General features: G+C 52.5%; 1 protein-coding gene across 12 annotated transcripts; it reads right to left on the bottom strand.

The window, feature by feature from the left end:
* Positions 1 to 278: 278 nt before the first annotated feature.
* Positions 279 to 24957, bottom strand: Map7d1 (MAP7 domain containing 1). Of its 12 annotated transcripts, none has more exons than XM_046469062.2 (18): positions 24647 to 24956; positions 10283 to 10633; positions 10030 to 10098; positions 9361 to 9524; positions 8644 to 8758; positions 7124 to 7234; positions 5854 to 5976; positions 5591 to 5757; positions 5344 to 5489; positions 3052 to 3374; positions 2465 to 2642; positions 2242 to 2380; positions 2059 to 2163; positions 1757 to 1810; positions 1541 to 1583; positions 1350 to 1440; positions 1043 to 1236; positions 279 to 873 (listed from the first exon to the last, which is right to left on the bottom strand). In XM_046469062.2, exons 1-18 carry the CDS (start codon positions 24690 to 24692, stop codon positions 863 to 865), a joined length of 2430 nt encoding a protein of 809 aa, XP_046325018.1. In that variant the 5' UTR covers positions 24693 to 24956; the 3' UTR covers positions 279 to 862. The 12 variants fall into 12 exon arrangements, with proteins under 12 accessions (XP_046325018.1, XP_046325017.1, XP_046325015.1 ...); XM_046469061.2 differs by lacking the exon at positions 24647 to 24956 and adding an exon at positions 16066 to 16176 and having other exon boundaries at positions 1541 to 1586; positions 5344 to 5483; XM_046469059.2 differs by lacking the exon at positions 24647 to 24956 and adding an exon at positions 16066 to 16175 and having other exon boundaries at positions 1541 to 1586.
* Between the last annotated feature and the right edge of the window lie 854 nt (positions 24958 to 25811).

Consider the following 25811-nt stretch of genomic DNA (forward strand, 5'->3'; position numbering starts at 1 on the left):
GCTTACTGTTAGACTGTAACACACAGGACAGAGGTTACATCTTTTCCTACTACTGCATCTACATTGTGTAGCCTAGGCCTGATGCAGGGTAGATGTGAAAATATTTGTTGAAAGAATGGATAAATGAATGAATTCATGAGCCGACTGAAAGATCATAGAGCAGGGGGTCTAGGATTCGTACCGGCAGGTAGGGAGAGGTATCCCTAGGCCCCTTCATTTCTTAGAACTCAGGAATCCACCTACTCCCACCCTCACCACCAGCTCCAAAGATAGACAGGTTTGGCAGAATTATTCTCACTTTATTTCTGGAGAAGTTTGATCAGATGCAATAACACTGATTCCAGGCGAGGGTGGGGGAATGGGTTCCCCTGAAGCAACCAGTATCCTGTGGCCCAAGGTGTCCCCCCATTCCCAGGCCTGGATTCTCCCTCAGTTACAGTTAAATAGAGAGAGGAAGATCTCCCCAGGGAGCATTGGAAGGAGGGTTTGCCTCCTGCACCTGCCCCCTCCACACAGAGGCATCTGAGCACAAGCTATTTACAGTATTCACATCCACTGTACCCCACCAAACCAAGGCAAATACTACAGATGGCCCTGCCCCAGGGGGGAGGCCAGAGAGGCTGTGAGTGTATGTGTGTGTATGGGGGGTGTCTGCGCGTGTGAGCACATGAATGCACTGAGGGGCAGGGTCTGGCTCCAGCCAAAGAGACATCAGTCTATAAGGTGCAGATTAACAACAGAGAGGACCCACCCCCAGGGGCCCAGGCCACTTCCATCTGTGTTCTGTCTCTTTCTCCTCCAGACATCCTGGTAGATGACGCAGAGGAGCCCTCACAGCCATGTCTGGATCCAAGGCAACCCCTTAAAGGACTTCTAGGGGAAAGGAGGAAGGGTAGAGTCAGGGAAAGCTTGCCTCTTGGGGTCTTCAGGGAGCAGCAGGGAGAGCCTCTTGCAAAGTTCTAAGAAGAGAAGGCAGGGCTGGGGGATCTGGAGAGGGATGCTGGGAGGGTTGGATCTGGGTCCAGGAGCCAGGGGTCCCTACCTGTGACCTGTGGAGGCTGCACCACAGCTTTCTTGAGGAAGGCTTCTGCTTCTGCAAAGGGCAGGATTGCCTCTGGTGTTCGACCCAGACTCTTGTCCCCAGAAGGTCCCTTGGGGGAGAAGCCATTCTCTTGGTGTGCTGGAAGAGGCTGCAGGCCATTTACCAGGGACCCAGGTAGCTCCTTGCTTGGCAGGCTGTGAATGAGGGGGCCCCAGTTAGCACCTTGCCTCCCAGTCCCCAGGCCACCCCCCAGGTCCAGCCTAAGGCTGCCTTCCTGCTCAGGGTCCCTAGGGCTGGGAGCTAGTACCTCCACTGTGGCTCCTGGGGAGCTGGCTCCTCTTTCTGCACAGCTTCCTTCTGCAACCCTGAGGGTCGAGCCTCTACAACTTTCACAGAATCTATGTCAGGGAAGGAATGGTCATTGGCCAGTGGCTGGCAAGTGACGCTGGAGGTTGGGGATAGCAAAAGGGATGGAGATAAGGGGGACAGGGGCTTTACCTGGGTCAGAATTGTTGGCTTTTGCCTCCTTTCTGTCCTGTTTCTGCTTTGAGGAGGAACAGCAGTCAGATCCAAGGGCTATCTGGACCCATCTGACTGTGGTCCTCAAGTCTTCCCATCTGGGCCTCCCCCACAGCCTCCCTCCTTCTGTGGATGCCTTTCACATCCTCCTCCCCTCCTCTCCCCAATCCCTGCTCCCAACCCAGGAATCCTGACCTTGGTTTCAGCAACTTCTGACTTCCGAGTCCTCTTCATTATCTCCTCCAGACGCTGTTTGGAGGCCCCAAACAGTTAGGCCCAAGCCCCGGCCTTATCCTAAACCTCCCACCAACCACCCCCAGCTCATAACAACCCTTTTCAAGCCAGGAATCAGAACTGGCCCCAAGTCCTCATGCCACCCTCTACAAACTCTGGGCTGGGCTCTCTGGTTGCATTCAATTAGCACCACCCAACCCAGATGCAGACCACGCCCAGTACATAGACCACGCCCACGTGAGCCCCAAGGGCTCCCCACACACCTTTCTGCGCTCTTGCCTCTCCTGTTCCTCTCGCTGGAAGTGCTTTTCCCGCTCCAGACGCTGCCTTTCTGCTTCTTCCCGGGACCGGGCTTCGGCCTCCTCTTTCTGCCAAAGACTCCAGTTAGCTTTGGGCACCTGGCTCCTGCCCTCCTCCCTCCCAGGCCTTCCCGCCAGCTGGGGCACCTGCTTCTGCAGCCGCTCTTGCTCCTCCTGCTCCGCCTGCGCCTTCTCTCGGGCCTCCTGCTCCTCCCGCCTCTGGGCCTCGGCCTCTCGCTGTGCCCGGGCCTCGGCCTCCCGCGCCAGCTGCTCCTCCCTCATTCTTCTGAAGGACAGGGAAAATGAGGCTCAGTCTGAGCCTCTTCTCCAGGCCACACAGGGCCCCCTCAGTCCCCGAGGGCACACTCACTTGTCCCTTTCTGCCTGCAGCTTCCGTTCTTGTTCCTCGCGCTCCCGCTGCTCCCGGGCCTGGCGCCTTTTCTCAGCCAGGAGTCGAGTGGCTTCTTCTCGGTCTGTGGTGCCAGCCATGGGTTTGCTAGGGGTCACTGGGGGAGCCGGCGCTGGGGGTGAGGTCAGGACAGCAGTACCTGGAGGGAAGCCAAGACCAGGGAGTCAGCACACATCTGTACAGGCTCCTCTGCCACCCCAGCTTACCCCTGCTTCCTGGACCTCAAAGTAACCCACCCACTGAACTGCTACCATCCACACTGAGTGGCCCGTGTTCTGAGGGCTGAACCTGCTGGGGGCAGTAAATATTTATTTTTTTAGTTTTTTAGGTGGCTACAGTATCTTCAGTTTTTATTTTTATGTGGTGCTGAGGATGGAACCCAGTTTCCCACTTGTGCCAGGCCAGCGCTGTATCACTTGAGTCACAACCCCAGCTCAGCCCCTCTTCTTGTACCAGTCCCCAGGCATCTCTGGTGGCCCACCCCCCTGACCACCACCCATGCAGGCAAAGCTGGCTTCCCTGGCTTTCCACTTTCTCTTCATGCCCACCTGCAGGGATCTCTGCTGTGGGTTGCTCCTTCTGGGGCTGGGCAGGGGTGGGCGAGGGCACAGGTGAGGGTGCTGGTGAGGCTGGAGCTGCTGGCTCCTTCTCATCACTTGCCCTGCTCTTGCTCTGGTTCTTGTCCTCTGGCCCTGCTGTGCTGGGGCTCTCCTTTGCCTCCTCCTTCCTCCGAACCCGCCCCTTAGGTGATGCGGTGATGCCTCTGGGGGACGGTGGTTTCGGGGGCAGAGTGTGTCCTGGCCCTGGGCTGGGGCAGGGGGAGGCAGGCCTGTGCCAGGAGGGAGAGGATGGCCGGGCCTTGGACTTGGAGCTGAGAGAAAAGATGAGGGTTAGAACTGGAGGGCAGAGAGTGTTCAAGCATGCACACCACTCTGAGCGTCACTTCCTCATGGAAATGTCCCTCCCCGAGGCTAGGTCAGCACTCCCCACCTATTTGCTCTTACAATACTATATCATTTCCTCTTAGTGCATACTCTCCAGTTTGTAACTGCATATCATCTGTGAGATTTCTTTCTTTCTTTCGTTACTGCAGAGTGAACCCAGGGGTACAAAACCACTGAGCTACATCCAGCCCTTTTTATATTTTATTTAGGAACAGGGCCTCGCTAAATTGCTTAGGGCCTCACTAAATTGCTGAGGCTGGAGATCCTCCTGCGTCAGCCTCCCAAGCCACTGGGATTACAGGCCTGTGATACTGCCTTGACTTGTGAGATTTTTTTGATTTATGCCTGTACTCTTGTGTGTATACACACACACACACACACACACACACACACACACACACATATATATATATATATATATATATATATATATATAATCTGTAGATGGACACGATAACTTTATTTTGTTTATTTATTTTTATGTGGTGCTGAGGATTGAACCCAGTGCCTCATAGGTGCTAGGCAAGTGTTGTACCACAGAGCCACAACCCCAGCCCTAGCCTGTACTCTTTTTTTTTTAATATTTATTTTTACGTTTTAGGTGGACACAATATCTTTATTTTACATTTATGTGGTGCTGAGGAAAGAACTCAGTGCCTCATGCATGATAGGCAAGCACTCTACCACTGAGCCTCAACCCCAGCCCCCTTAGCCTGTACTCTTTAAAAAAAAAAAAAAAAAAAAAATTGTAGTTGTAGATAGACAGCATGCCTTTATTTTATTTGCTTTTTTTCTTGTATGTGGTGCTAATAATTGAACCCAGTGCCTCATGCATGCTAGGTAAGCATTCTGACACTGAGCCCCAGCCCCACCCCAACTCCTCTAGCCTGTACTCTTTTTTTTTTTTTTTTTGGTACTGGGGATTGAACTCAGGGCACTCCACCACTGAGCCACATCCCCAGCCTTATTTTGAGTTTTATTTAGAGACAGGGTCTCACTGAGTTGCTTAGTACCTCACCACTGCCGAGGCTTGCTTTGAACTCTGATCCTCCTGCTTCAGCCTCCCTAGCCTCTGGGATTACAGGGGTGCACCACCATGCCTGGCTAGCCTGTACTCTTTTTTTTTTTTTTAAGTTGTAGATCAAATAACCTTTGTTCTATTTTATTTATTTATTTTTTAATGTGGGTCCAGGTTTCGAACCCACCCAGTGCCTCACGCATACTAGGCAAGCACTCTACCACTGAGCCACAACCCCAGCCCCTAGCCTGTACTCTCAATGAGAGCAAAAACTAAACCTGACTTAGCTCATCAAAGTGCTTACCATAGTGTCAGGCAATGTTTTAAGTATTGAGGTGTTTCAGTAATCAAAACATGAAAGAGGTCAGGCACGTGTCCCACGACTCCATCCCAGGGGCTAGGGAGGCTGAGGCAGGAGGATTAGAGTTCAAAGCCAGCCTCAGCAAAAGTGAGGCACTAAGCAATTTACTGAGACCCTGTCTCTAAATAAAATACCAAATAGGGCTGGGGATGGGGCTCAGTGGTCGAGCTCAAACCCAGGTACCAAAAAAAAAAAAAAAGAAAAGAAAGAAATAAAGAGGGAGAGAAAGGAAGGAAAAGGAGAGAAAAGAGAAAAAGGGAAAGGAGAAAATACAAACTTGCCCTGAAGGGGCTGGGGTGTGGCTCAGCAGTAAAGCAAATAAACAAAATAAAGATACTGAGTCCATGTACAACTAAAAAATATTTTTTTAAAAAGGTATTGTGTTATGTACAACTAAAAAAAAAAAAAGCCCTCAAGAAACTTTCATTCTAGAGTGCCTGCCCAGCAAGTATTTGTGAATGAATGCGTGTATGCATGGCCTGGGGTGGTGCAGGGCCCGACCACCACTTGCACCCACCTGAGCTCAGAGGTGGTGCCAGCAGAGAGACGTGGCCGCACAGTTGCAGGTAGCGACTGGCGCTTTTTGAGGCTACGCTCCCGGGCCAGGGCACTCTTTTCCTTCTCGTTTTCCCTCTCCTTGTCCTTCTTCTCCTTTTTCTGCACCTGGCAGGAAGGGTAGGAGAGAGCGGAGAAGGGGTGCTGAGGTCAGTGCCACTCGTGCTCCTGGGTACAGGCAGCTTGTTCCCACCTGCGCTGCCACTCACCGGAGAGGCCTCTGGCCGACGGCGAACCGGAGCGGGGCTGCCCCCGGCGCTGGGCTTGCGCCGCTCTCCGCGCTCCCCAGCCGGGGTGCAGCGGTGCACGCTCCGGGGGGCGCTGCACGGCGGTGTCAGGGGGCTGGCGGAGGCCGAGCGCGGGCAAACGGGCACGGCTGCGGAGGTATGAGTGCGGTCGGGGTGCGGCCCAGGCGCGAGGCGGGCCCCTGCCCGGCCCCTCGTGGGGTGTCTCCCAGAGCCGCTGCCCCTACCCTGGTCACGGCCGTTGCGGGGCAAAGTGACCGCACTGCGACTCCGAGCCAGGAAAGAGAGGGTGGGCGTCATCAGACGATCCACTATGCTGCTCTCCCATGCACTCAGCTGCAGGCTGCGATCTGGGGGGAGAACACCGGAGAAGCAGGTCACTGCAGGCGGAGGTATAGGAGGGGACAGGTACTGTCCTCAAGATGAGCCCAAGGATTCTCATCCAGAATGAATCTCCTGGCCACACTTGTCCTTCCTGAGATCTGGACCTCCACTGCCTACCCAGACAAGAAAACACTTCCCCGGGTAACACCCTGCATGGCTTCAGGATTCTGCCTACCACTGTCCCCAGATGAAGTGGCTCGGAACTGTGAGCATAAGAAGCAGCCCTGCAGGATTGGTGGAAGACCCAATCCACCTCTTCCATGTCCCTCTGTAGGGTCCTGCCTCTTCTGCTCTCAGAGTACTGGTCTGGGGCAGGCATGAGCCTGTGCATTTGGGACAGCGAGGATCCTTGGTTCCTCTGATCCAGTCTCTAGAAGTTCTGTGCCAGGGTGAGGCTGCTAGGGGGCCTGGCTGCCCTAGGCCACCCTGCTCTGTCTCCTCAGCTGCTGGGTTATTTTTGAGCGTCAGTCAGGTGGGGTTGGTGCAGCAGCTGATTTGGTTGCTAGGCAACAAAGCAACCAAATAAAAGCTAAAGAAACTTATAAATAACTCCTACCATGGCTCCTTTCATATGTAAGCACCAGGGCATGGTGGGAATGCAGGGACTGTGCCACCCTGGTTAGCCACAGCTCTGGAACTAGCCAAGGTCTTGGCTGGGGCTCTGAAGGCAGAGTGGGGCAGGGTTGTATGGACCTCCAGGGTGGAGCCAGAATGACCCCCACACAGCACCCAGGCCAATCTGACACATGGGGGTAAGGCCATCTGTCTCGGGTTGGCCCAGGCCAGCTGGCTGTGGTTGGGGATAAGGCTGCCAGGCTATTCCCACTCTCAGCCACCACCCCAACTTGCTCTTGAGGCTCCTGCCAGGATTTCTGCCCTGTGGGCCATTGTCCTTTGTCTCCGTTCTCCTCTCCTGCAGGGCACAACTCTGTCCTCAGGGTCCAGACCCAAATGCCGGCTCCCCAGAAGGGCATAACACCCTGGTTGGGATCAAATGGGGATGGGGACCTGGAGTCTGTGAGGGCTCCAGGGACTGATGTTCTGGCTGGCTCTGGAGGACGCCTGGTAGGGCTACAAGGGGCTCTAGAGGGGGAAGGCTGGGCCTTCTCTTACTTCTACTGGGGGAGTTCCAGAGCGTGGCAGAGGACTTTGAGAGCCGCTTGTTGATTATAGAGTCCACGTGTTTGGGCAGGTTTACTGCCGACACGGAGCACCTGCTCCCACCTGGAGGGGAAAAGACACGGCATTAGGGCCGGGCCAGACAGGAGCCAGGGGGGGCACTGAGGCCTTCCATGCAGGATGCTCCGAGGGCAGGGTGGGAGAGGGAGGAGTGGGCAGGCTAGGATGGGGAGGAGGAGGCAGATTTGGCCCTGGGAGGCGGAGGATGAGGGGTACGTGATCAGAGACAACTTGGGTTGGGGGAGCCGACAGAGAATGAGCAGAGGGAGGAAATGGTGTGACTCTAGAAAAACTACAGCCTTCCTGGCCAGACCAAAGGAAGCCATTCCCTAGGCTGGGTGCTGCAACCCCTCCCCACAACCACCCAGCATTGGCACTTGCTGACACTGCCCAGCCAAGGCACTATGGATACAACACCCACATACTGGGACAATGCAGACGTTCCTGAACAGAAGAACCCACACACAATCACTAGCACAAATTCACATATTCATCCAGACACACAAAGACAAAGACATGCAGACACAGGCATATAGAGTGGTAGGTACTATGCATATGCACATGTGTGTGCAGACATGCACAGACAGAAACACAAATAGCAGACAATGTGTCAGACCCAGATGCACACAAAGCATGAATACACTGAAGCAACCTGATCATGGCTGATATTTATAACAGCTAGCATTCATGGATGCTTACCATGTGCCAGGCACTGTGCTGGGCACCACACACCTGTTACCTCACTTGATTCTCCAAACATCTACCTACAATCTCGGAGGCAAGTAGTATTGTTATCCCCATTTCATGATGAAGAAAGTGAGATGTCGAGAAGTTAAAGGTCACAGCACAAGTGCCAGAGCTGGAGCCCCAGTCTGTCTGACTTAGGAGCCCTCACTGAGGTACACAAGGCCACAAATACACCATTGCAAACACGTCAAGCTACACAAAACAGATCCATGAGCACATACGCTAGAAGGTAAGAGCTAGAAATACTGAATTTTGCCATTGCATAAAGACATCCAAACACAGTGGTACATACATGCTGGCAAAGAATCAGACCAAAATCTATGATGAGTCTACATGAAGAGAACTCAAAGACAAAAATCTACCTTCCAAGAGAGGGGGTGACAGTTTTCTTTAAATATCCAGTGTCTGCAGGGCATTAAAATCCTCTTTTATGTATCATCAACTAATAGTAATTGACAGGAGGAAAGAAGACTACTCCTAAAATGACAGAGGTTTGAAGAGCAAACCAAATGGAGGGAATCCATCTCTGATTTGATAGTGGAAGGGACGATTCAGTTTACAGACCACTCCAGAAGACACAAGTCACGAGAAGCCAGACACACCTGGTGCAGGGAGCCACCACCTCCTTATATGGAAGTTGGCCCCTTCCCCACTTTGCCAGGCCTCAGCCTCGCCCACCCACCCATCAGCCCTTCCAGGCCACTCACTGGTCTTATGTCCTGGGGAGCTGTGGTGCAGGGCCCCTGCCCAGGACCAGCGCTGCTGCCGGATTTCAGCCCACGTCTTCTTCACTGACCGCTGGATGGCTGCTTCATAGCGCTCCTGGAGAGAAGTCTGGGCTCAGAATCATCTACTACATCTAAGAGAAAGCCTTATTTCTCCTGTGACAGTGCCTCCCCCTACCCAAGCTTTTCCTGACTCATTGCAGGTAACCAGGGTTACTGAATCCTTGCTGTGATTAAGGATATGTGCAATAGATCCCTTTGGACTTCTTGGAGAGTTTTTCACTGTGCCTGAGTCATTTCCTGGGTGTTCTGAGCTGTTTCTCTGAGGATGGGGTGGGACTCTCCCTGCCTAGAACTCCTAGGCAGAGCTATGTCCCACTGGCAGGGAGGGTCCTGACCTTGGGGATGTTTCCTCTTTAGCCTGAGGCCACCTGGCAGGGTCAGGCATCTACCCATGTGGCAGTGCTAGGCACATACACACAACCTATGCAACACACACACACACACACACACACACACACACACGGGCACAGTCACAGGGACCCCACAGTGGCATGTAGGGGAGCAAAGGTGGCCCAGGGTCACAGATGGGACCAGTGGAGACATGAATACCCATGTGCATACAACTTCCAGTACAAAGACATGCAGGCCCCAGCGTGCAGAGCTGTGCAGGCCCAGTACCAACCAGCACCTATGCACCTTGTTTTTCTCCAGCTTCTGCCGCTGTCGCTCCTCCAGGGCAGCTCGGCGTTGCTCAGCTTTAAGTCGCTGTTCCTCCAACCGCCGACGGCGCTCCTGGAGCTGCTTCTCCCGCAGGGCCTTGGCCTTCTCCTCCTTCTCCAGCCACACTGCCTTCTTGGCCGCTGCGTGGGGGGGGGGGGGAGGAGCCAGGCGTGTGAGGGGTTCTGCAGCAGGTCTGGGCCAGACACCTCCCTGAGACCCTAGCCCAGGTAGTCTGTCTCCTGCCTGCCTAGGTGGAGCCTCCACTCCCAGACCCCCTCTCACATTGAAGGGCTTCCTGAAGACAGGCTTCACAGGAGGACTATTTCTCCAGTATTGGCCTCGGGTTTCTCGGGACTGAAGGAGAAAGGGGCTCTTCAATGCAAGATCCCCATCTGACTTGACTGGACAGATATCCATGTATTGTGGTTAAGAGCGTGGATCTGGGTTGCGATGAGGCCTCTGGGTTTGAATCTCAGCTACTATACTAGCTGTGACTACATCTCTCTGAGCCTCAAAATGGGCGGAGAGGGTTAAAGGAGACATGCAGAGTGCACATGAAGCGTTCCAGCAGCAGCAGCAGCATCATTCACAGGATGCTGAAGGTGATGATGACCGCGAAGGGGACCACGACGCCTCCACACTCACCCAGGTACTTGGCCCGCTCTTCTCGCCGCTCCTTTGCCAGCTTGTGTCTCTCTCCCGACTTCTTTACATCTTAGAAGGAACATGAGCTGGTCGAAATGTCTCCCCAAGGAGCAGTCAGCCTGGGGATCCCTCTGCCCTGCCCCTCTCCCCCTTCATCTTCTCTAGGGAAAAGGGGGTTCCCTCAGGCAGCACTGCCCAGTGCTAGAACATGAGCCAAGGGGTTTGGACTCAAGACCAGGGACTTCACACATACCTTGCTTGGTGGGGGGGCTGTCGGAGGCTGGCACTGCAGTTGGGGATGGCTGGCTGCTCCTTCGAGAAGGCCTGGCATCCTGTGGGCCTGTGGCTGGTGGGGTGGGTCCCCTGCTTTTTGCTTCTGAAGAAGGGAATTCTTCTTGCAGGGGGGCTGGCCTAGGCATCACCTGCCCTGGTGGACTCTCTGGTCCCACTGGGAGCTGTTTAGGGCTAGAGGCATTCTTCATGGCAGGAGGGGTGTCCGGGGGAGTGTCTGGGACCAGGGCTGACATTGGTGGTGGCGGTGGTGGGGGTGAAGGGTCTCCTTCTGGAGAAGGTCTTGGCTCTGGGGGGATTCTGGCTATCATAGCTGAAAGACCAACACAAGAGAGGAGTGAGGGTCAGATTGTATATCTGGACCATTGGTTCAATACAGAGCTATCTCCCTTGCCCAGTGGACTTATTTATTTGTTGGGTCCAGTGTGGACCAGACATTAATGACATAATGCTGGAGAAACAGCAGAATCTCCGACTTTGAGGAGCGTGCCCTTCGGCAGGGCAAATAAATAGCAAGGTGGTTCCAGGAGAGGGTAAGCACCACATCCTGAGCAGCACTGCAGAGATGGTGGACCTGCATTTGGAGGGCTTCCTGAAGAAGCAGCAGCCAAGCTGAGATCACTAGGATGAGTCGGAGTTGGCAAAGCAAGGAGAAGAGGGTTCTGGCAGAGAACAACATGTGCACGGGCGGAAAGGAGGAGGGTGTGTTGGAAAAACTGAGAAAAAGTTTGAAGCCCTTGTTCATGCACCAAATGGTAATGACTGTTTTTCATGTCTTCAACCTCATCCTTCCACTCTACCTCTGGACCTCAGTGCCCAGGCCAAGGTCTGGTTCATAGAGGGTATCTGTGCAGGACACACGGGATTGACTAGGAGGAAGAACAGAAGCATGGGCACAAGTAGGATGCCTGTGTTGCTGGAGTCCCCAGTGCAGCGGACAACCAGCTCCATCTACATCTATTTTGCAGTCTTTCTTTTTTTTCCCCAGCGGCCCTCAGTTTCTTCTTTTAAGACATGAATATTTCATGAACCTTATACAAGACACCAAAGTGCCCAGTAAGGAAGACAAACAATTTGGCAAATATGCATGTACATATGTGTACACGTGCATGCCAAGGGGCAGTGGAAAGACAAGCTGCAGTCAGGCAGCTGAGGGCCCAGTTCTGATTTCACCACCTCAGACAGGGAGGAAAGTCCTACCTCTCCACAGGCAACCTTGGACAAGCCACTCAACCTCTCTGAATCTGTTTTCATATCTAAACAGGTATAAAGAGCCCAAGCTAGTGGGGATGGCAGTAGAGTACTTAGCACAATGCCTGTGTCAGTAATAATACTACACTCCCTTTTCCTGTGGGTCTTGTGATGCCTCCAGGACTCTCAAAGAGTATTCTCTGGCCTGGTATTGTGGTGCATATCTTTAATTCCAGCCACTAGGGATGCTGAGGCAGGAGGATTGCAAGTTCAAGGCCAGCCTCAGAATCTTAGTGAGACCCTCATCAACTCAGTAAGACCCTACCTCAAAATTTAAAAACAAAAAAGGACAGGCCAGGCACAGTGGCGCACGCTGTAATCCCAGTGGCTTGGGAAACTGAAACAGGAGGATCGCGAGTTCAAAGCCATATTCAGCAAAAGCGAGGAGCTAAGCAATGCAGTGAGACCCTATCCCTAAGTAAAATACAAAATAGGGCTGAGGAGGGACTGGAGTTGTGGCTCAGGGGCAGAGCGCTTGCCTAGCATGAGTGAGGCACTGGGTTCCATCCCTGGCACCACATATAAAATAAAAACAAATAAAGACATTGTGTCCATCTACAACAACAACAACAACAACAAAAAATAGGGCCAAGGATGTGGCTCAGTGGCCAAGTGTCCCTGAGTCCAATCTCTGGTACCCCCCCCCATAATTCAAAAAGGGCTGGGGATGTAACTTAGTGGTAAAGTGCCCCTGGGTTCAGTCCCTAGTACAAAAAAAGAAAGAAAAAAAAGAAATCCTCTGCACGCCTATAATCCCAGCAACTTGGGCAGAAGGATCACAAGTTCTGGGCCAGCGTCTGCAACTTCTCAAAATAAAAACACAGAAGGGCTGAGGGTGCAGCTCAGTGGCAGAGTGCTTGCCTAGCATGGGTAAAGCCCTGAGTTCCATCCCCTGTACTAAAAAACAAAAGTATCCTGTGCATATTGAGCCCTGATGCCATCTGCTGCTGTCCTGTGGGGACACAACCACCAACCCGAGAGAGCAGGACAGTGTCTGTGTGAAGGTGCATGTTTTGCTTCTACTGAGGGCCTGGCCCACTACACTAGGGCCCTGTTCTGGGAATTCGGACCCTCTGTGTGTGAGATAAACTCCCATTCCTGGGAGTTCAATGGTGACTAAAGATGTCTTTGGAGTCAAGATGCCTTTCTCAGGGAGGTGGGAATCTAAGGGTTGTTTTGGTCTCTGAAGCTAGACTATTCGAATATGAATTCTGGTTCCCCACTGTGTGACCTTGGGCCAGTGACAGACCCTCTCTGTGCCACAACACCTGTCCTATGAAATGCAGACATTACCTACCTCACCGTATTGTGATGAGTGTCACTCACTAACCATTAACAGTACTATATTCATCAAGAGCTTCCTATGTGTGTGCAGTGCTTTTTACACAAACTTGTTTTAATCCTCAGGAAACATCTCTTTCATACTGAAGAGGAAAGTAAAGCACAGAGAGGTTAGGTAGAGTAATTTGAGGTCACAAAGCTGGTAAATGAAGAGGCCTAGACTTGAACCCAGCATCCATCACCAGAACCCACACCCTTAGGCAGGGGACCTTCCTGAGTCTGTCTCAGGCTTATGCTCATTCCTTCCCTTCCAGCTTCCTGTGCTCCAAGTAAGAGCCCCAGCTGAGGCCCTGTCTCCCAGTGATCCCTCCAACTCTGCCAGACCTCTTAGGCCCCATGACAGGCCACCCGGCTGTCCCTATACCAGCTGGAGACAGAAGCCTGGTCACTGCCAACCTGTTTCCCAGCCAGTTGCAAACTCTTTAACGCCAAAGGGCAACAAAACTAGTGGCAACCACTCAGTGAGTAGTAAGCACCCTGCCACACAGCCACTTTGAGAGGCAGACTCTTACCCCATCATACAGTGAGGCAACCAAGGCACCCCACTAGCTGATTCGCCCAGGGTCATAAAACTGGTATGTGGCAGAATAAGGATTTGAACCCAGGACTGTCTGGGGCCAAAGTCTGGGTGTGTGAGTATCAAGCTTAAAGGCTGAGGGCGAGGCCTGTGTATTGCCCTTCTCTAAGCACCTCTGCGTGCTGCAGGTGTTGCAAGGAAAACTGGTAGGCGTTGTTGTCTACACCTAGGAAACTCACACCCACCACCCAGGCAAGAAGTGAATCCCCAAGTAGGTCCAGATGAGTCCTGTGCAGGGAGGCTGGGAGGAGCTCAGCCTATAGCAAGGGACGTGCCCTGGGCGTGGAAAGGTCTTAGGCTGCAGACTCAGACATGCCTGAGTAGATCCCGGCTCTATGTGGGACCCTGGGCAAACTCAGAACCTGTGCAAACCTCAGTTTCCTCACCGAGTTGTTGGTACAGATGTGAGAGGGTATGTCACCTCTGGTCCCTGGCAGGGACTCATTAAGCAGTACCAGGCCAGAAGAATCTGTCTATTTCTGAGCTCTACCAAAGAACCCACTCTGTCCAGCCTTCACTCCACACCACTAAGTCCACGAGCCCTTTCCCACCCTTGTCCTGTCAGCTGCATTGGACAGGTGGACCCTTCACTGCTCCTTCAAGCACCTGCCTCAGTTGGCTTTGGAGACCAGAGATCCCTGTTTCCTTCTGCCTTGCTGCCTGGGACTTCTGCCCTCTCTGCTGACCCCTCCCTAACTTCCTAACCTCTCCAGCTGCCTGCCCCAGGGCTCAGCTGCACATGGAACTCACCTCTTCTCTGTCCCCACGCTCTCCACTGGTGATCTCATCCAGACTCAGGGCTTTAAATACCATCCCTCTGCTGACGACAACCAAATTTGTTTCTCCAGCCCAGACCTCTCCCTTCAGGACCAGTTTCGCTCATGCAACTCCTACTTGACACCCCTGGATGCCCCAAATTTAACACATCCAAACTCAGGCTCCTCTTCCCCCCAACCCTGCGCCTCCCCCAGTTTTCCCCTGCTCAGTTAACGGCAGCTTCATCCTTCAGCTCCTCAGGCCGCTGAGTCGTTTCAGACTCTTTTCTTACATCATACTCCATGTCTAATTTCTCAGCAAATTCTTTTGGCTTTCTCTTCAAAGTGTATCCCAGATCCAATCAGTTCTATCTCCACTTCTATCACCTCGACTTGAGCTACTATCATTTCTTACAATACTCTTTGCTCCCATTCTTTTCACAACATGGCAGCCAGAGTGATTTTGTTTAAAAATAAGTCAGATCATGTCACTCCCAGACAAAATCCTCCCCAACCTCCCCCCCAACCTCCCCATCTTGTGGGGAGGGAAACCCATAGTCATCACCATGGCCTCTGAGACTCAGGGGATCCTCCCTCCATCTGGAGCCTGCGGCCTCTTGGACCTCATCTCCTCCTCCCTCCTCCACCTGCTCAGTCTCTCCAGCTCTTACTGTGTCCTCTCTGCTGGGAAGTCACTGCCCCCATATCCTGCTGACCTCATTCCCTCACCTTCTTCAGATCTTCATTCCAATATCTTTTTCCACAAAGCCTTCTCTGACTCCTTATTTAAAACTAGGAAGCCAGGCTCATTGGTGCACACCTGTAATCCCAGTGGCTCAGGAAGCTGAGGCAGGAGGATCTCAAGTTCAAAGCCAACCTCAGCAAAAGCAAAGCACTAAGCAACTGTAAATAAAATACAAAATAGGGCTGGGGGTGTGGCTCAGTGCCCCTGAGTTCAATTCCCAGCACTCGCCCCCCAATAAATAAGTAAAACTATGAACTACAGCTGGGCATGGTGGCTCATACCTGTCATCCCTGTGACTGGGGAAGCTGAAGTAGGAGGATCAGAATGTTTGAGGCCAGCCTCAGCAACTTAGCGAGGACCGAGGCAACTTAACAAGACTATCTCAAACGAAAAAAAAAAAAAAAAATCATGTAGCTCAGTGGTAAGCACTCCAAGGTTCAATCCCCAGTACCAAAAGAAAGAAAAACAACAAAAAACTATGAACTGCAGTGAAAGTCTCCATCTCCTTCTCAACTGTCTATTTTTTTTTACTCCATTTTTCTCTATAATCTCAACCACCATTACTACTTTTTTTTTCTTTCTTTTTTAGAAATGGGTTCTAGCTATGTTGCCCAGCCTGGTCTCTAACTCATGGGCTCAAGCAAGCCTCTCACATCAGCTTCCCGAGCAGCTGGACTAGGGGTGCACAGCCCCACGCCTGGCTGCTAAGCCCATTTGAACACTCTCCAACTGCTGGACTATAATCGAGGGCACAAAGTTTCACCTATTTTGTTAAGTGCTCTAACTCTAAGGCCAACAGAGCCTAGCACATAGCTCTTCCACAAATAATCGGGGAATGAAGAAATTGAAAACCCCACCCTGGAGGGAGCATCGTCATCCTTCTTACTTGGAGGACTGCAAAGTCCTGTTCTACCGCATCTACTGCTGCTCTCTCCTAAGCAACCAGAGTGATCTTTTCTTTCCTTCTTATTTTATTTATTTTTGTTCTGCTTAATGAATCCAAGGCTGTGTTACCACTTTACATCACCATTCCTTTTTTTATTTTGAGACAGGATCTTGTTAATTCTGAGGCTGACCTTGAACTTGAGATCCTCCAGACTCAGCCTCCTGAGTTGCTGGTATCAGCATCAGGCCACAGTAAGTTTTTCTAAAGCAGATCTGAATAGGTTATTCTTCACCACTTGAGACCTCTCAGTCAGTGCCTTCCCATTGTTCTGGAGATAAAGGCAAAATGCTTCAATCGGATCTACAAGCCTGGCACAGTTCTGAAGTCCCTGTTCCCCGCCACCATACATCTTAAATCTCTTCTACCCTTCTCTTCTTTCTTGCTCTCTGAACTCCAGCCACACTGACCTTTTCTTTAACTCTGATAATCATCCAAGCTCCTTCCTTGTCACAGGGCCTTTGCACATGCTCTTTCCCCTTCTTCTTCTTCTTTTTTTTTTTTTTTTGTTAACTCCTACTTAACCCTTGAGATCTTTGTTTAGTCATCATTTCCCTGGCGAGGCCACAAAAGGATAAATCTCTGACTAGGATAAATGCCTCCACTGTACACATCTGCGGCTTCATGTGCCTTTATCTGGAGCACTGTCTCTGTCAGCCCCCTCCAAGACTGTGAGGAAGGGCTAGGCCACCTCTGCTTTGCTCACTGCTGCATGCCCGGCAGCTCCCATTGTACCAGGTCCACAGAAACAGTGGGAAATGCTGCTCTGCCGTGAGGCGGCCCTGGCCTAACGCAGGCAGGCGCATATGAAGGGAAAGTTTCACTTTAAAGAAGAGTAGGTCCATGCAGCAATTTACTGCAAAAAGAACAAACACTCGAAGGGAAGCAGAACAACCCCATCTCAACAGAGTCTGGGCCGCTTCCTGGACTAAAGTACTCAGGTAGAAGTTAACAAAAATAATACTGAGTGTTTCCTCCAGAACTGAACAAGAAAAACTTCTCAGGAGGCAAACAGGGCATTTGGAACTCCTCTTGTGACCTGGCAGACTGTTGACCCTGAATACAAATGTTTCCTCAGAATGATGCCAACTCTCATGAAATGTCATTGGGACAGTGTTATCGCAAACAAATTGTATTAAACCAAGTTAACTCCTTGGTTAATTATCTATAAGGTATTGTTGAGTCCTTTCTCATTATTCACATTTTCCTTCATCAGATGTGACCCTTCACTGAACATGTTGGTGCACATCTTTAATACCAGAGAATCCGGAGGCTGAGGCAGAAGGATTGCTAGTTCAAGGCCAGCCTCAGCAATTTAGCAATTTAGTGAGACTAAATTGTGGCTCAGTGGCAGAACACTTGCCTAGTGTGAGGCACTGGGTTCGATCCTCAGCACCACATAAAAATAAATAAAATACAGGTATTGTATTCATCTACAACTAAAAAATATTTAAAAAAAAAAAAAGAACTGGAGATGTACTTCAGTGGTAAAACACTCCTGGGTTCAATCCCCAGTACCAAAAAGAAAAGAAATGTGTCCTTTGGCTACTTAATTTTTATCTTATTTTTGGTCTATGCCAGATTTTGAGGTTTTAAGCACTGTCAGTTTTATTCTGCTACGTTGATATCCACCAGAAGTATTTGCTGAGAACTGGATAAGAGACAGATAGTTTGTATTTATTTCTTGGCACAAAGAGCATTAGCAGGGCAAAGGTGCAGGATCTGGTTGCAATTGTGGGGTCAAAAGGTCCTGGGTTGGGGCTGGGGCTGTAGCTCAGTGGTAGAGTGCTCCCCTGGCATGAGTGAGGCACTGGGTTTGATCCTCAGCACCACATAAAAATAAATAGTTCATCTACAACTAAAAATTATTATTATCATTATTATTATTTTTAAAAAAGGTCCTGTCTTGCTGGGGCGCAATAGCACATGGCCGTACTCACAGCAACTCGGGAGGCTGAGGCAGGAGTTCAAAGCCAGCCTTAGCAATTTAGTGAGGCTTTAGCAACTCAGCGAGACCTTGTCTCTAAATAAAAAAAAAATAAATAAAAAAAAATATATAAAGTAAATATATATTATAATAAATAATATATATATATATAAAATGCCTCTCTCTAAATAAAATATTTATATGTGGCTCAGTGGTTAAGTGCCCCTGGATTGAATCCCTGGTACCAAAAAAAAAGTCCTATCTTCCCCAAAGAGACTGCATTTGGGGTCTGCAGAAAGATTGGGGCCAAGTCCTGGGGAGTGCCGTGACATGTCTGGGGTACTAGCTCACCACACCACCCTCTGGAGCTGAAGTCCCTTCCTCCTGCCCTCCCTCACCCTACCCCATCAACTCCTGCTGGGCCAAACAGTTGCATTTCTTTTTTCTTTTGGTCCTGGGGATTGAACCCTGGAGCACTTTACCACTGAGCCACATCCCCAGCCCTTTCTATTTTTCATTTTGACACAGGTTCTCACTAAATTGCTGAGGCTGGCATGATCCTCATGCCTCAGCCTCCCAAATCGTTGGGACTAAAGGGATGTGCTGCCCTGCCTTACCCAGTCTTGTCACAGCACTGATAACTCAATCTCCCTTCCTCTTCCCCCATCAGTGTGAGATCCAGAGAAGAGATTGCGACTTGATCCTTTTCCAACCCCAGAGCCTCATACAGGAACTGCCTGGCACAGAGTAGGAGCTTGTGTCTGCTAATGAATACTTGGATGGATGAATAAATGGATGGATGGGTGGATGGATGGATAGGTGGGTGGATGGATAGGTAGATGGGTGGGTGGGTGGGAAGGTGGATGGGTGGAGGTGCTGTGAAAGGCCGTCTAGACAGTGCAATCAGGTCCCAAGGTGCTCCAGGCCTAAATGTCTCTCTAAACCCTAAATGTCAAGGTCATATCAGCATCTTGTGCATACCCTGACAGGTACTGCTCCTAAATCCAGGAAGAAAAATAAACTAATTTGGGGGAGGTGCTGGGGATTGAACTCAGGGGGCTTTACCACTGAGCTACATGCCATCCTGTTTTGAATTTTGAGGCAGGCTCTTGCTGAGTTGCTGAGAGTCTCATTAAGTGGCTGAGGCTGACTTTGAACTCCTTCTTCTGCCTCAGCTTCTAGTGGCTGGGATTACAAGCATTCGCCACTGTGCCCCACAAAACAAACTAATTTATTAAAGTCCCATCACAGGCACTTTCCCTGTCTCAGTCAAGTCTTATGACAAGCCCAAAGGGAAAGTACCACGAATGGCCCCTGTTTTACAGGTGAGAAAACTGTTACTCAGACAGATTATAAGTGGATTGTTCATGTCGGAGTCAGAGGTAGGATTGGAACCCAGCTTTGTCTGATGACAAAACCCTTATGTCACGTTGTTTCTGGTATATGGTCACATCACCCCTCCCCGAGGCACTGCCTGTTCCCTAAAGAAGGAAGTGACTTGTCGACTCCCAGGGAGGTTCCCCCCACAAAAGCAAAGGGTGCAGGGTGCAGGTGGGGCAGAGAGGCACTGAGCTCAGAGCACAGGAATGCAGGGAAGGCAGGCTCTTGCCCAGGCTGGCCACCAGGAGACAAGGAGGGAGGTACCTGGACAGCGAGGAGCAGAGGGGGTCCAGACAACACACCAGGAGGAGAACACATAGGAGGTGGAGGCATGAGACAAGTGAGACCTCTAACAGAGCCCTCCTGGCTCCTGAAGTGACAACACCAGACCAGACAAATGAAGACAGAGAAGCAGGCAGAGGGCAAAGACACACGGCAAGATGGACAAGGACACACCAGAGACGGGAGAGGCACCAACAGCATACCTGGTTACACAGTGGACATATGTCCTGCTTTCTCTCACAACACACAGGGACACACACACATCCTGAGACAGACAGACAGACATACACAGAGCCAGGTACCCCCTCTGAGCACAAGGGAAACCTAGAGACACATATATGCACAGATACTCCATGTCCCCCATATATTTATCCAGCCTCATCCTGGTCACTTCTGCCCTCCCTTTCACCTGGGCCTGGGGAAAGTCTGACTGGCGACAGCGATGCTGGGCTTGTGTCAGGCCCAGCAAACTGCACTGAGCTCGGTAGTTCATTCCGTCTTCAGCCTAATAAGGCAGATATTATCAACACCCCACTTTACACATCAGGAAACAGATTCAGCAAGATTATAACACATGCTTAAGCCATGCAGCTTGGTGGGTAGCAAAGGGGTCTGGAAGCCATTGCGGTGACAGTCTCTACCCCTCAGTCTGCTATCCAATGGGGCAGCTTCCTGGGTTTCCCTGCCTTCTGGAGATGTCTGGGCTAGAAGAATGAGGGATGGGTAGGAAGGACAAAGCTGGGGAAGCCTAAATGTGGGACTGGGACAGGGAGACTCTTAGGGGCAGCATCACTCCTGGCCTGGAGTGACTGGGAGGGTACAGCCTGCCCCAGCAATTGGGCTATAGGGCACCAGGGCCAGGCAGAGGCTTCTGTGGATGAGAAAACCCAATAAAGCTAGGAGCCCTACAGACACCGCAGATCTGAAGGAGCTCTCTGGCCCAGCTGGCGGCCATTGTTCCAGCCTCCAATCAGGAGCACCCACTTCCTGTTATTTTAGGCGGCAGGAAATGACCCCATCCCGCAGCCTGGGCTCCACCAAGTCCCTCCCTGAGCCTGAGCAGGGAAACCCAGGCACAGGCCCAGAGGCAGAGGGCAGGGTCCAGCCCTAGGCCAAGATCTGGGGATGGCCCATGAGCTAGATTGTCACTGCCACTAGGGCTGTGACTGCCTTCTGGTCCAACTTACTCAGACTCCAACTAAGTAGGATTCACAGGGAACTCAGAGGCTGTGCTAGCTCTACCTCTGCCCGCCAGAGAAAAGATCAGGCAGTCCCCAAGACCAAGATGCCCTCAGAAGACCAGTTATGGAAGAGAAATGGGCTAGACCCTGTCACTGGCCAGCTTGGCAATGATAAATCAGTATAGAGGTTTGGTGCACAGACTGAGTTCAAATTCTGCCTCTGTCAGTTCCTGTGTGACTGGAAGCAAGTACCTTTACCTCTCTGGGTCTATAAAATGGGAATAATATCAGTTCTACTCATGGGATTGTCATGTGAAATAATGAGAAAAAAAAAATGAGACAATGCACATAATGTGATGAGCATTATGCCAGGCACAGTGAAGGCCCTTAACAAATAGGAGTGGGAGACAATAGAGGGGAGATAACTTGGATTACCAGGGAGACTATGTCACATCTTCTCCTACAATTGGTGAGGAGCACTGAGGGAGGGCAGCAAAACTGATCCCCACCCCCTTACCAGGCTCTCTGCTCCCCTCAGGGCAGAGCTGCAGCTGAGAGGTGATGGAGGAAACACTGGAGGCTGTGCCCTGGGGTGCCAGGCAGAGCAACCACCAGCCAACAAAGCTGCATTATCTGAGCCCGGCTCTTTGGCTCTCTCCCTGGCCCCAAGGCCCAGCAGGGACCCAAGGACATGGTTTCCAGCTGCTTTCCTCCAGGCTTGGTCAGACCTGAGACCTACCTAATAGCCTTCAAATGCCACCACTATAGTGTGGTTTTTAGCCTCCAGCTCCTTCCCTCACCTCTGCCCCACCAAGAGCAGCTGCCCATCTTGGGGAGGAGAGCCAAGCTGACTTAGCACCCCTCCTCCTCATTTGCATATGCATGACTGCACATTAGGGGTTCATCAGAGGCCTCAGGACTCACTAGCCCAAGGAGGGACAGTGGGAGGTGCCAGTCAGGCTAGCTGATGTATGTATGATTGGCCCCTTGTGCCAATCCCAGCTTCTACTCGTCCTTTCAGGTCCACATCAAATACCTCCTCCTCCACGAAGCCTTCCACAAGCACAGCACACTGTCCACTGTATCACCACTACACATGACTTCCCTCCAGGTGAACATCCCCTGCTTTCCCCTCTACACCAGGCTAGGAACGTCCCCCATTTTGGCTGAGCCCGGGGTAGGGACTCTGTTCTCTATGTCAGCCAAGCCAATACCAAGCTGCACAGTGGCACGTCAGCACAGTGCAGGATGTCTGCACCTCTTGGGGCTCTTCTCCTACTCCTATTGTCACATGTCTGTGTAGCACTCCCCTCCCCTGGCCCTCTGACCTCTTTGCCTCCTGAAGTTCTAATTCATCACATCTTCTCCTCCTCGGGCCTCTAGATGAATTAGAAATAATACCAACAAAAATCAAAGTGCTGGCATTTATTGAGAACTAATTCCACGCAAGGGCCTAGACTAAGAATTTGAAGTATTCATTTCACTTAATGATCCTAATGTCTTTATGAGATCATTTCTAACATTGTTCTCATTTTATCAATGGGAAAACTTGAGACAGGCTAAGCAACTTACCAGAAGTCACCCAGTAGTGTTATGAGGTGGAATTTAAATTGTTTGATTCCAGAGTCTACACTCTGAAACCAACTACCTCCCAATTCCCACCCCCACCTCCCCCATATTTCATCCCTCCCTCCTGGCACCAGTTCCAATGAGCCTAACCACAATAATGGTAATAACACTGTATTGTGTGTGTCTGGTGTCTGCGTGCCAGGTTCCTTCAGGTTCATCATCTCTAACTCTCACACCCCACATGGTTGATAACACGACCCCATTTTCCAGGGGCAGAGACTGTGGCTCCAGAGGGTAATCACTTGCTCTAGTCCAGTAGTCAGTAACCATCTAACTGGGATTTCCACCCAGGTTTTCTAACCCAAAAGCAGGAGCCATACTTTCCCCTGTCCTGTGCTGCCTGCTGTTAGTGCTCCCTGTGCAAGTGCACATGGGGGCAAGGGGTCTGTCACGTGCACTCAGAGCTTCAGGCCCACGTCTCAGACTCTCCCAGGGCACATGCTATGGGCATGACATTTACTCCCAGGAAGCCCTGTCTCACTGGGACTCCTGTCACCTTCAGCTTCTCTCTGTGTAGGGACTAGCCACCATCCTGACTCAAGTTCTCATATAATTCCGTTTGGACCCTTGCGTAAACAAGAGTTTCCCAATCCAGGACCCTGTAGGCAGCTCCCTGCCCTCACTTATGACCCTGATTCAGCTCAGAATCCCATCATACCCTCACATTCAGTCTATACCCCCACCCAAGTGTCCTAGTTATAATCTAGCACCTCTCTAGCCCTTTAGGTCACCACTCCATCCACTCCATGTATACTGCAGTGCCAGGGGACTCTTAGGTACAGAGGGTCTGTAAGCAGATGAATGGACCAGGCAGGGCCTCCCTGGGTATCCCCTCCCAGGATCAGAAGAGTCAAAACAGATGTAGACACCCTTGTTTCCAGCAGTCTATACATCTCCTAAAACCCACCAGTTTGACAGTAGCCTCCTCTCCTTAGCCTCCTAACTCCCACACCTACGGGGTCCATTCCACACATCAAAGCTGGCATGGGGAGGAGCCCACCCACAGCCAAGCAGCCCCACCTTGTCCCGGGCTCTCTCCGCACCCACAGATACTGTTTCATCCAGGTCCCATGCCCCAGGGGGCAGGGAGGTGACTGGGATTAGGCTTAGGACTCCATGGAGGTGTGGGGACAAGGCCACCTCCCCCCTGAGTCAGTGGGAACAAAACTTGGGTCCTCAGTAATCATGCTCTTCCCTCCCCTTCCAGGAAGAAAGAGAAAAAGCCCTCCCTCCACCACCAGGCCAACCAGAAACCAGTCCCCACCCCCTCATCAGCTGCTCCTAGATCGAATGGGATTTGCAGAAGTCCTGGGCAACGGTGGTTGGTGGGGTGTCCGGTGGGTAAGGGAGCTTTGGTTGTCTGGAGCCTGGAGAGTGTGAGTGTGAGTGTGCGTGTATGTGTGTGTTCTGTAAATAAGCGGGGAGGTATCCAAAAGCTCAGGCTGAAGAATGATGTGGCAGGTCCGGGGAATCCAGACCAGGAACCTTCACTTCATTCTGCAATGCGAGACTCAGGCCCACAGTCGCGGGGCACGAGGGCGGGCAGGACAAGCAGATTTACTTATGTCCCCCTCCTCCCCAAATCAGGCTGGGTGGGCTCCGGAGTAGGCCTGGCTGCTGGGGAGGCGGCCCACTCCCCAGCTCCCGCCCTCGCCCCAAACAATGCCGCCTCCCCCTCCCCCCTCGCCTTTATCCGGCGGGTTACTTGGCAGCCGCCACTAGAGACCTCCCCCTCTTCGGCCCTCCCCTCCAGGCCGGCTCGCAGCAGCAACAGGCCCTTTGCGCGGCAGCTGGACGGATGGGGTGGGGGAGAGGTCTGGCCAGGGCCCGGGAGTGGAGGGACTAGGACCTAGGCTTCGGTATGCAGGGCGCCAGGCCTGAGAATCTGGACCTCCAACACACATTCAGGCTAGGGACACACGTGTCCACACGGGATGGGGAGAGGGACAGATGCCCCAGCTCAGTTAGAAGACGATCTTCTGGGCCTGGGGTGGATGGAGAAGAGGGATGGGGGCAGGGAAGGCGAGATGGCACTGGGCTGCGGTGGAAGGGTCATTCCAAAACTCCCGAGCTGGTCCCCGTGGATCCCGCCTCCCAGTGTGTCCTGGCACCCGGGGTGGGGGAGGGGGCAGCTGTCAGAAGATGCGTCGGTGGCCCCGAGCCCCGGCCACCACTGCAGCCTTTATTTTTAAACTTCCAAGTGGTCAGAGGGCGCGGCGGGGGAGGGGTACCCGCCCAGCAGCCGGCCTCATCCTCGGCCTCCAGGCGGCCCTGGATCTCCCTCCCACCTCGCCTCTGTGTGGCTCCCGGCATACCTGGGGGTGCACCGGGACCCGGCTCCGCGTGCGGGCCGCTCTCCATGGCTGCGGCGTCACTGGGGGTCTTGGGGTCTCAGCGGCGGCGACGGCGGCGGCCCGAAGCCAGGACAGTGGTCCCGCGGAGCATCACGCCGGGCCCGCCAGGCGGGCAACGACTCGGAGGCGGCGACGCTCCGGGAAAGTCGAGGCTGGTGGCCTGCGAGGTTCGGGGTCGCCGGCCGCCCACTGTCTGTGGGTTCCGGCCGAGATCCTGCTCTGTGCCCGGCGCTGGCCCAGTCCCGGCCACGGCCCAACCCTATTGTACCGCCCGGGCTGGGCCTGGCCTCTTCTGCTGGAGCGTACCAAATGCAATGCAGGGAGAGACGTCCCTGAAGAGTCTGGGGACAGAGCCACCACAGGCCCACCCTGCCCGCCCCGCCCCGCCCTGGGTCGCGGCGCTCAAAACCTCGGGACCTCCATTCCGTGACCAACGCAGAGGGGGCGCCGCAGCTTTGGGAGGACGCCGGCCGAGCTGCCTCCCCCTGCGGTCCCGCGTTGGTACGCGCCACCGCGCGAGAAGTCTATGTAGGGAGCGCTCCGGTGACTCACCCGCCACTGGGACCCGAGGAGTGGGGAGTGGGGCTGGGAACTCGCAATCCTACCCTGGATTCTGGGGGCTATGGCTTGGGGTTGAGTGGGCAGCATCGAGTCTAAATTCTTTTCCAAACCCACCTCAATCTAAATTCATCCGGGAGACGTCGGGTGGCTTGAAGGCAGGTAGCAAAGAAAGCTCTCAAGGGTTACGCTTTCTCTTTTCTGGTGATGGCTGGGATGGGGAGAGACCTGGGCGCCTTGCTGCCGCCCTTCCTCCTACATCCTAGGGTTGGTGTCTTCCCGGTTCCTCTGGGGTAATTACAGCCCTGGACGGCTGCTTTATCCAGGTCTCTAATCTGCTGGGTCGTTTCTGCTCCTAACTGGGTGGTCCTGGCCCTGAACCTCCCCCACCCTAACCAGAAGATACCCCACCCCCACCCCAGTTCCCAGGATTTCTCCCCTTGGGCTTATTGATGAGGAAGTGGTGAATCCCTCCTGACACCCCTCCTCAAGGTAGGTCTGCTTCCCAGCCCTCTGGAGTGAGCTCCCCAATCCCCTTGTCCATGCCAGAGGTGAGGGCCTCAAGCCA

Source organism: Marmota monax, unplaced genomic scaffold (genome assembly GCF_021218885.2).
Source record: "Marmota monax isolate L192 unplaced genomic scaffold, Marmota_monax_Labrador192_F-V1.1 WCK01_AAM20220418_F8-fsc00008, whole genome shotgun sequence".
Lineage (NCBI taxonomy): Eukaryota > Metazoa > Chordata > Mammalia > Rodentia > Sciuridae > Marmota > Marmota monax.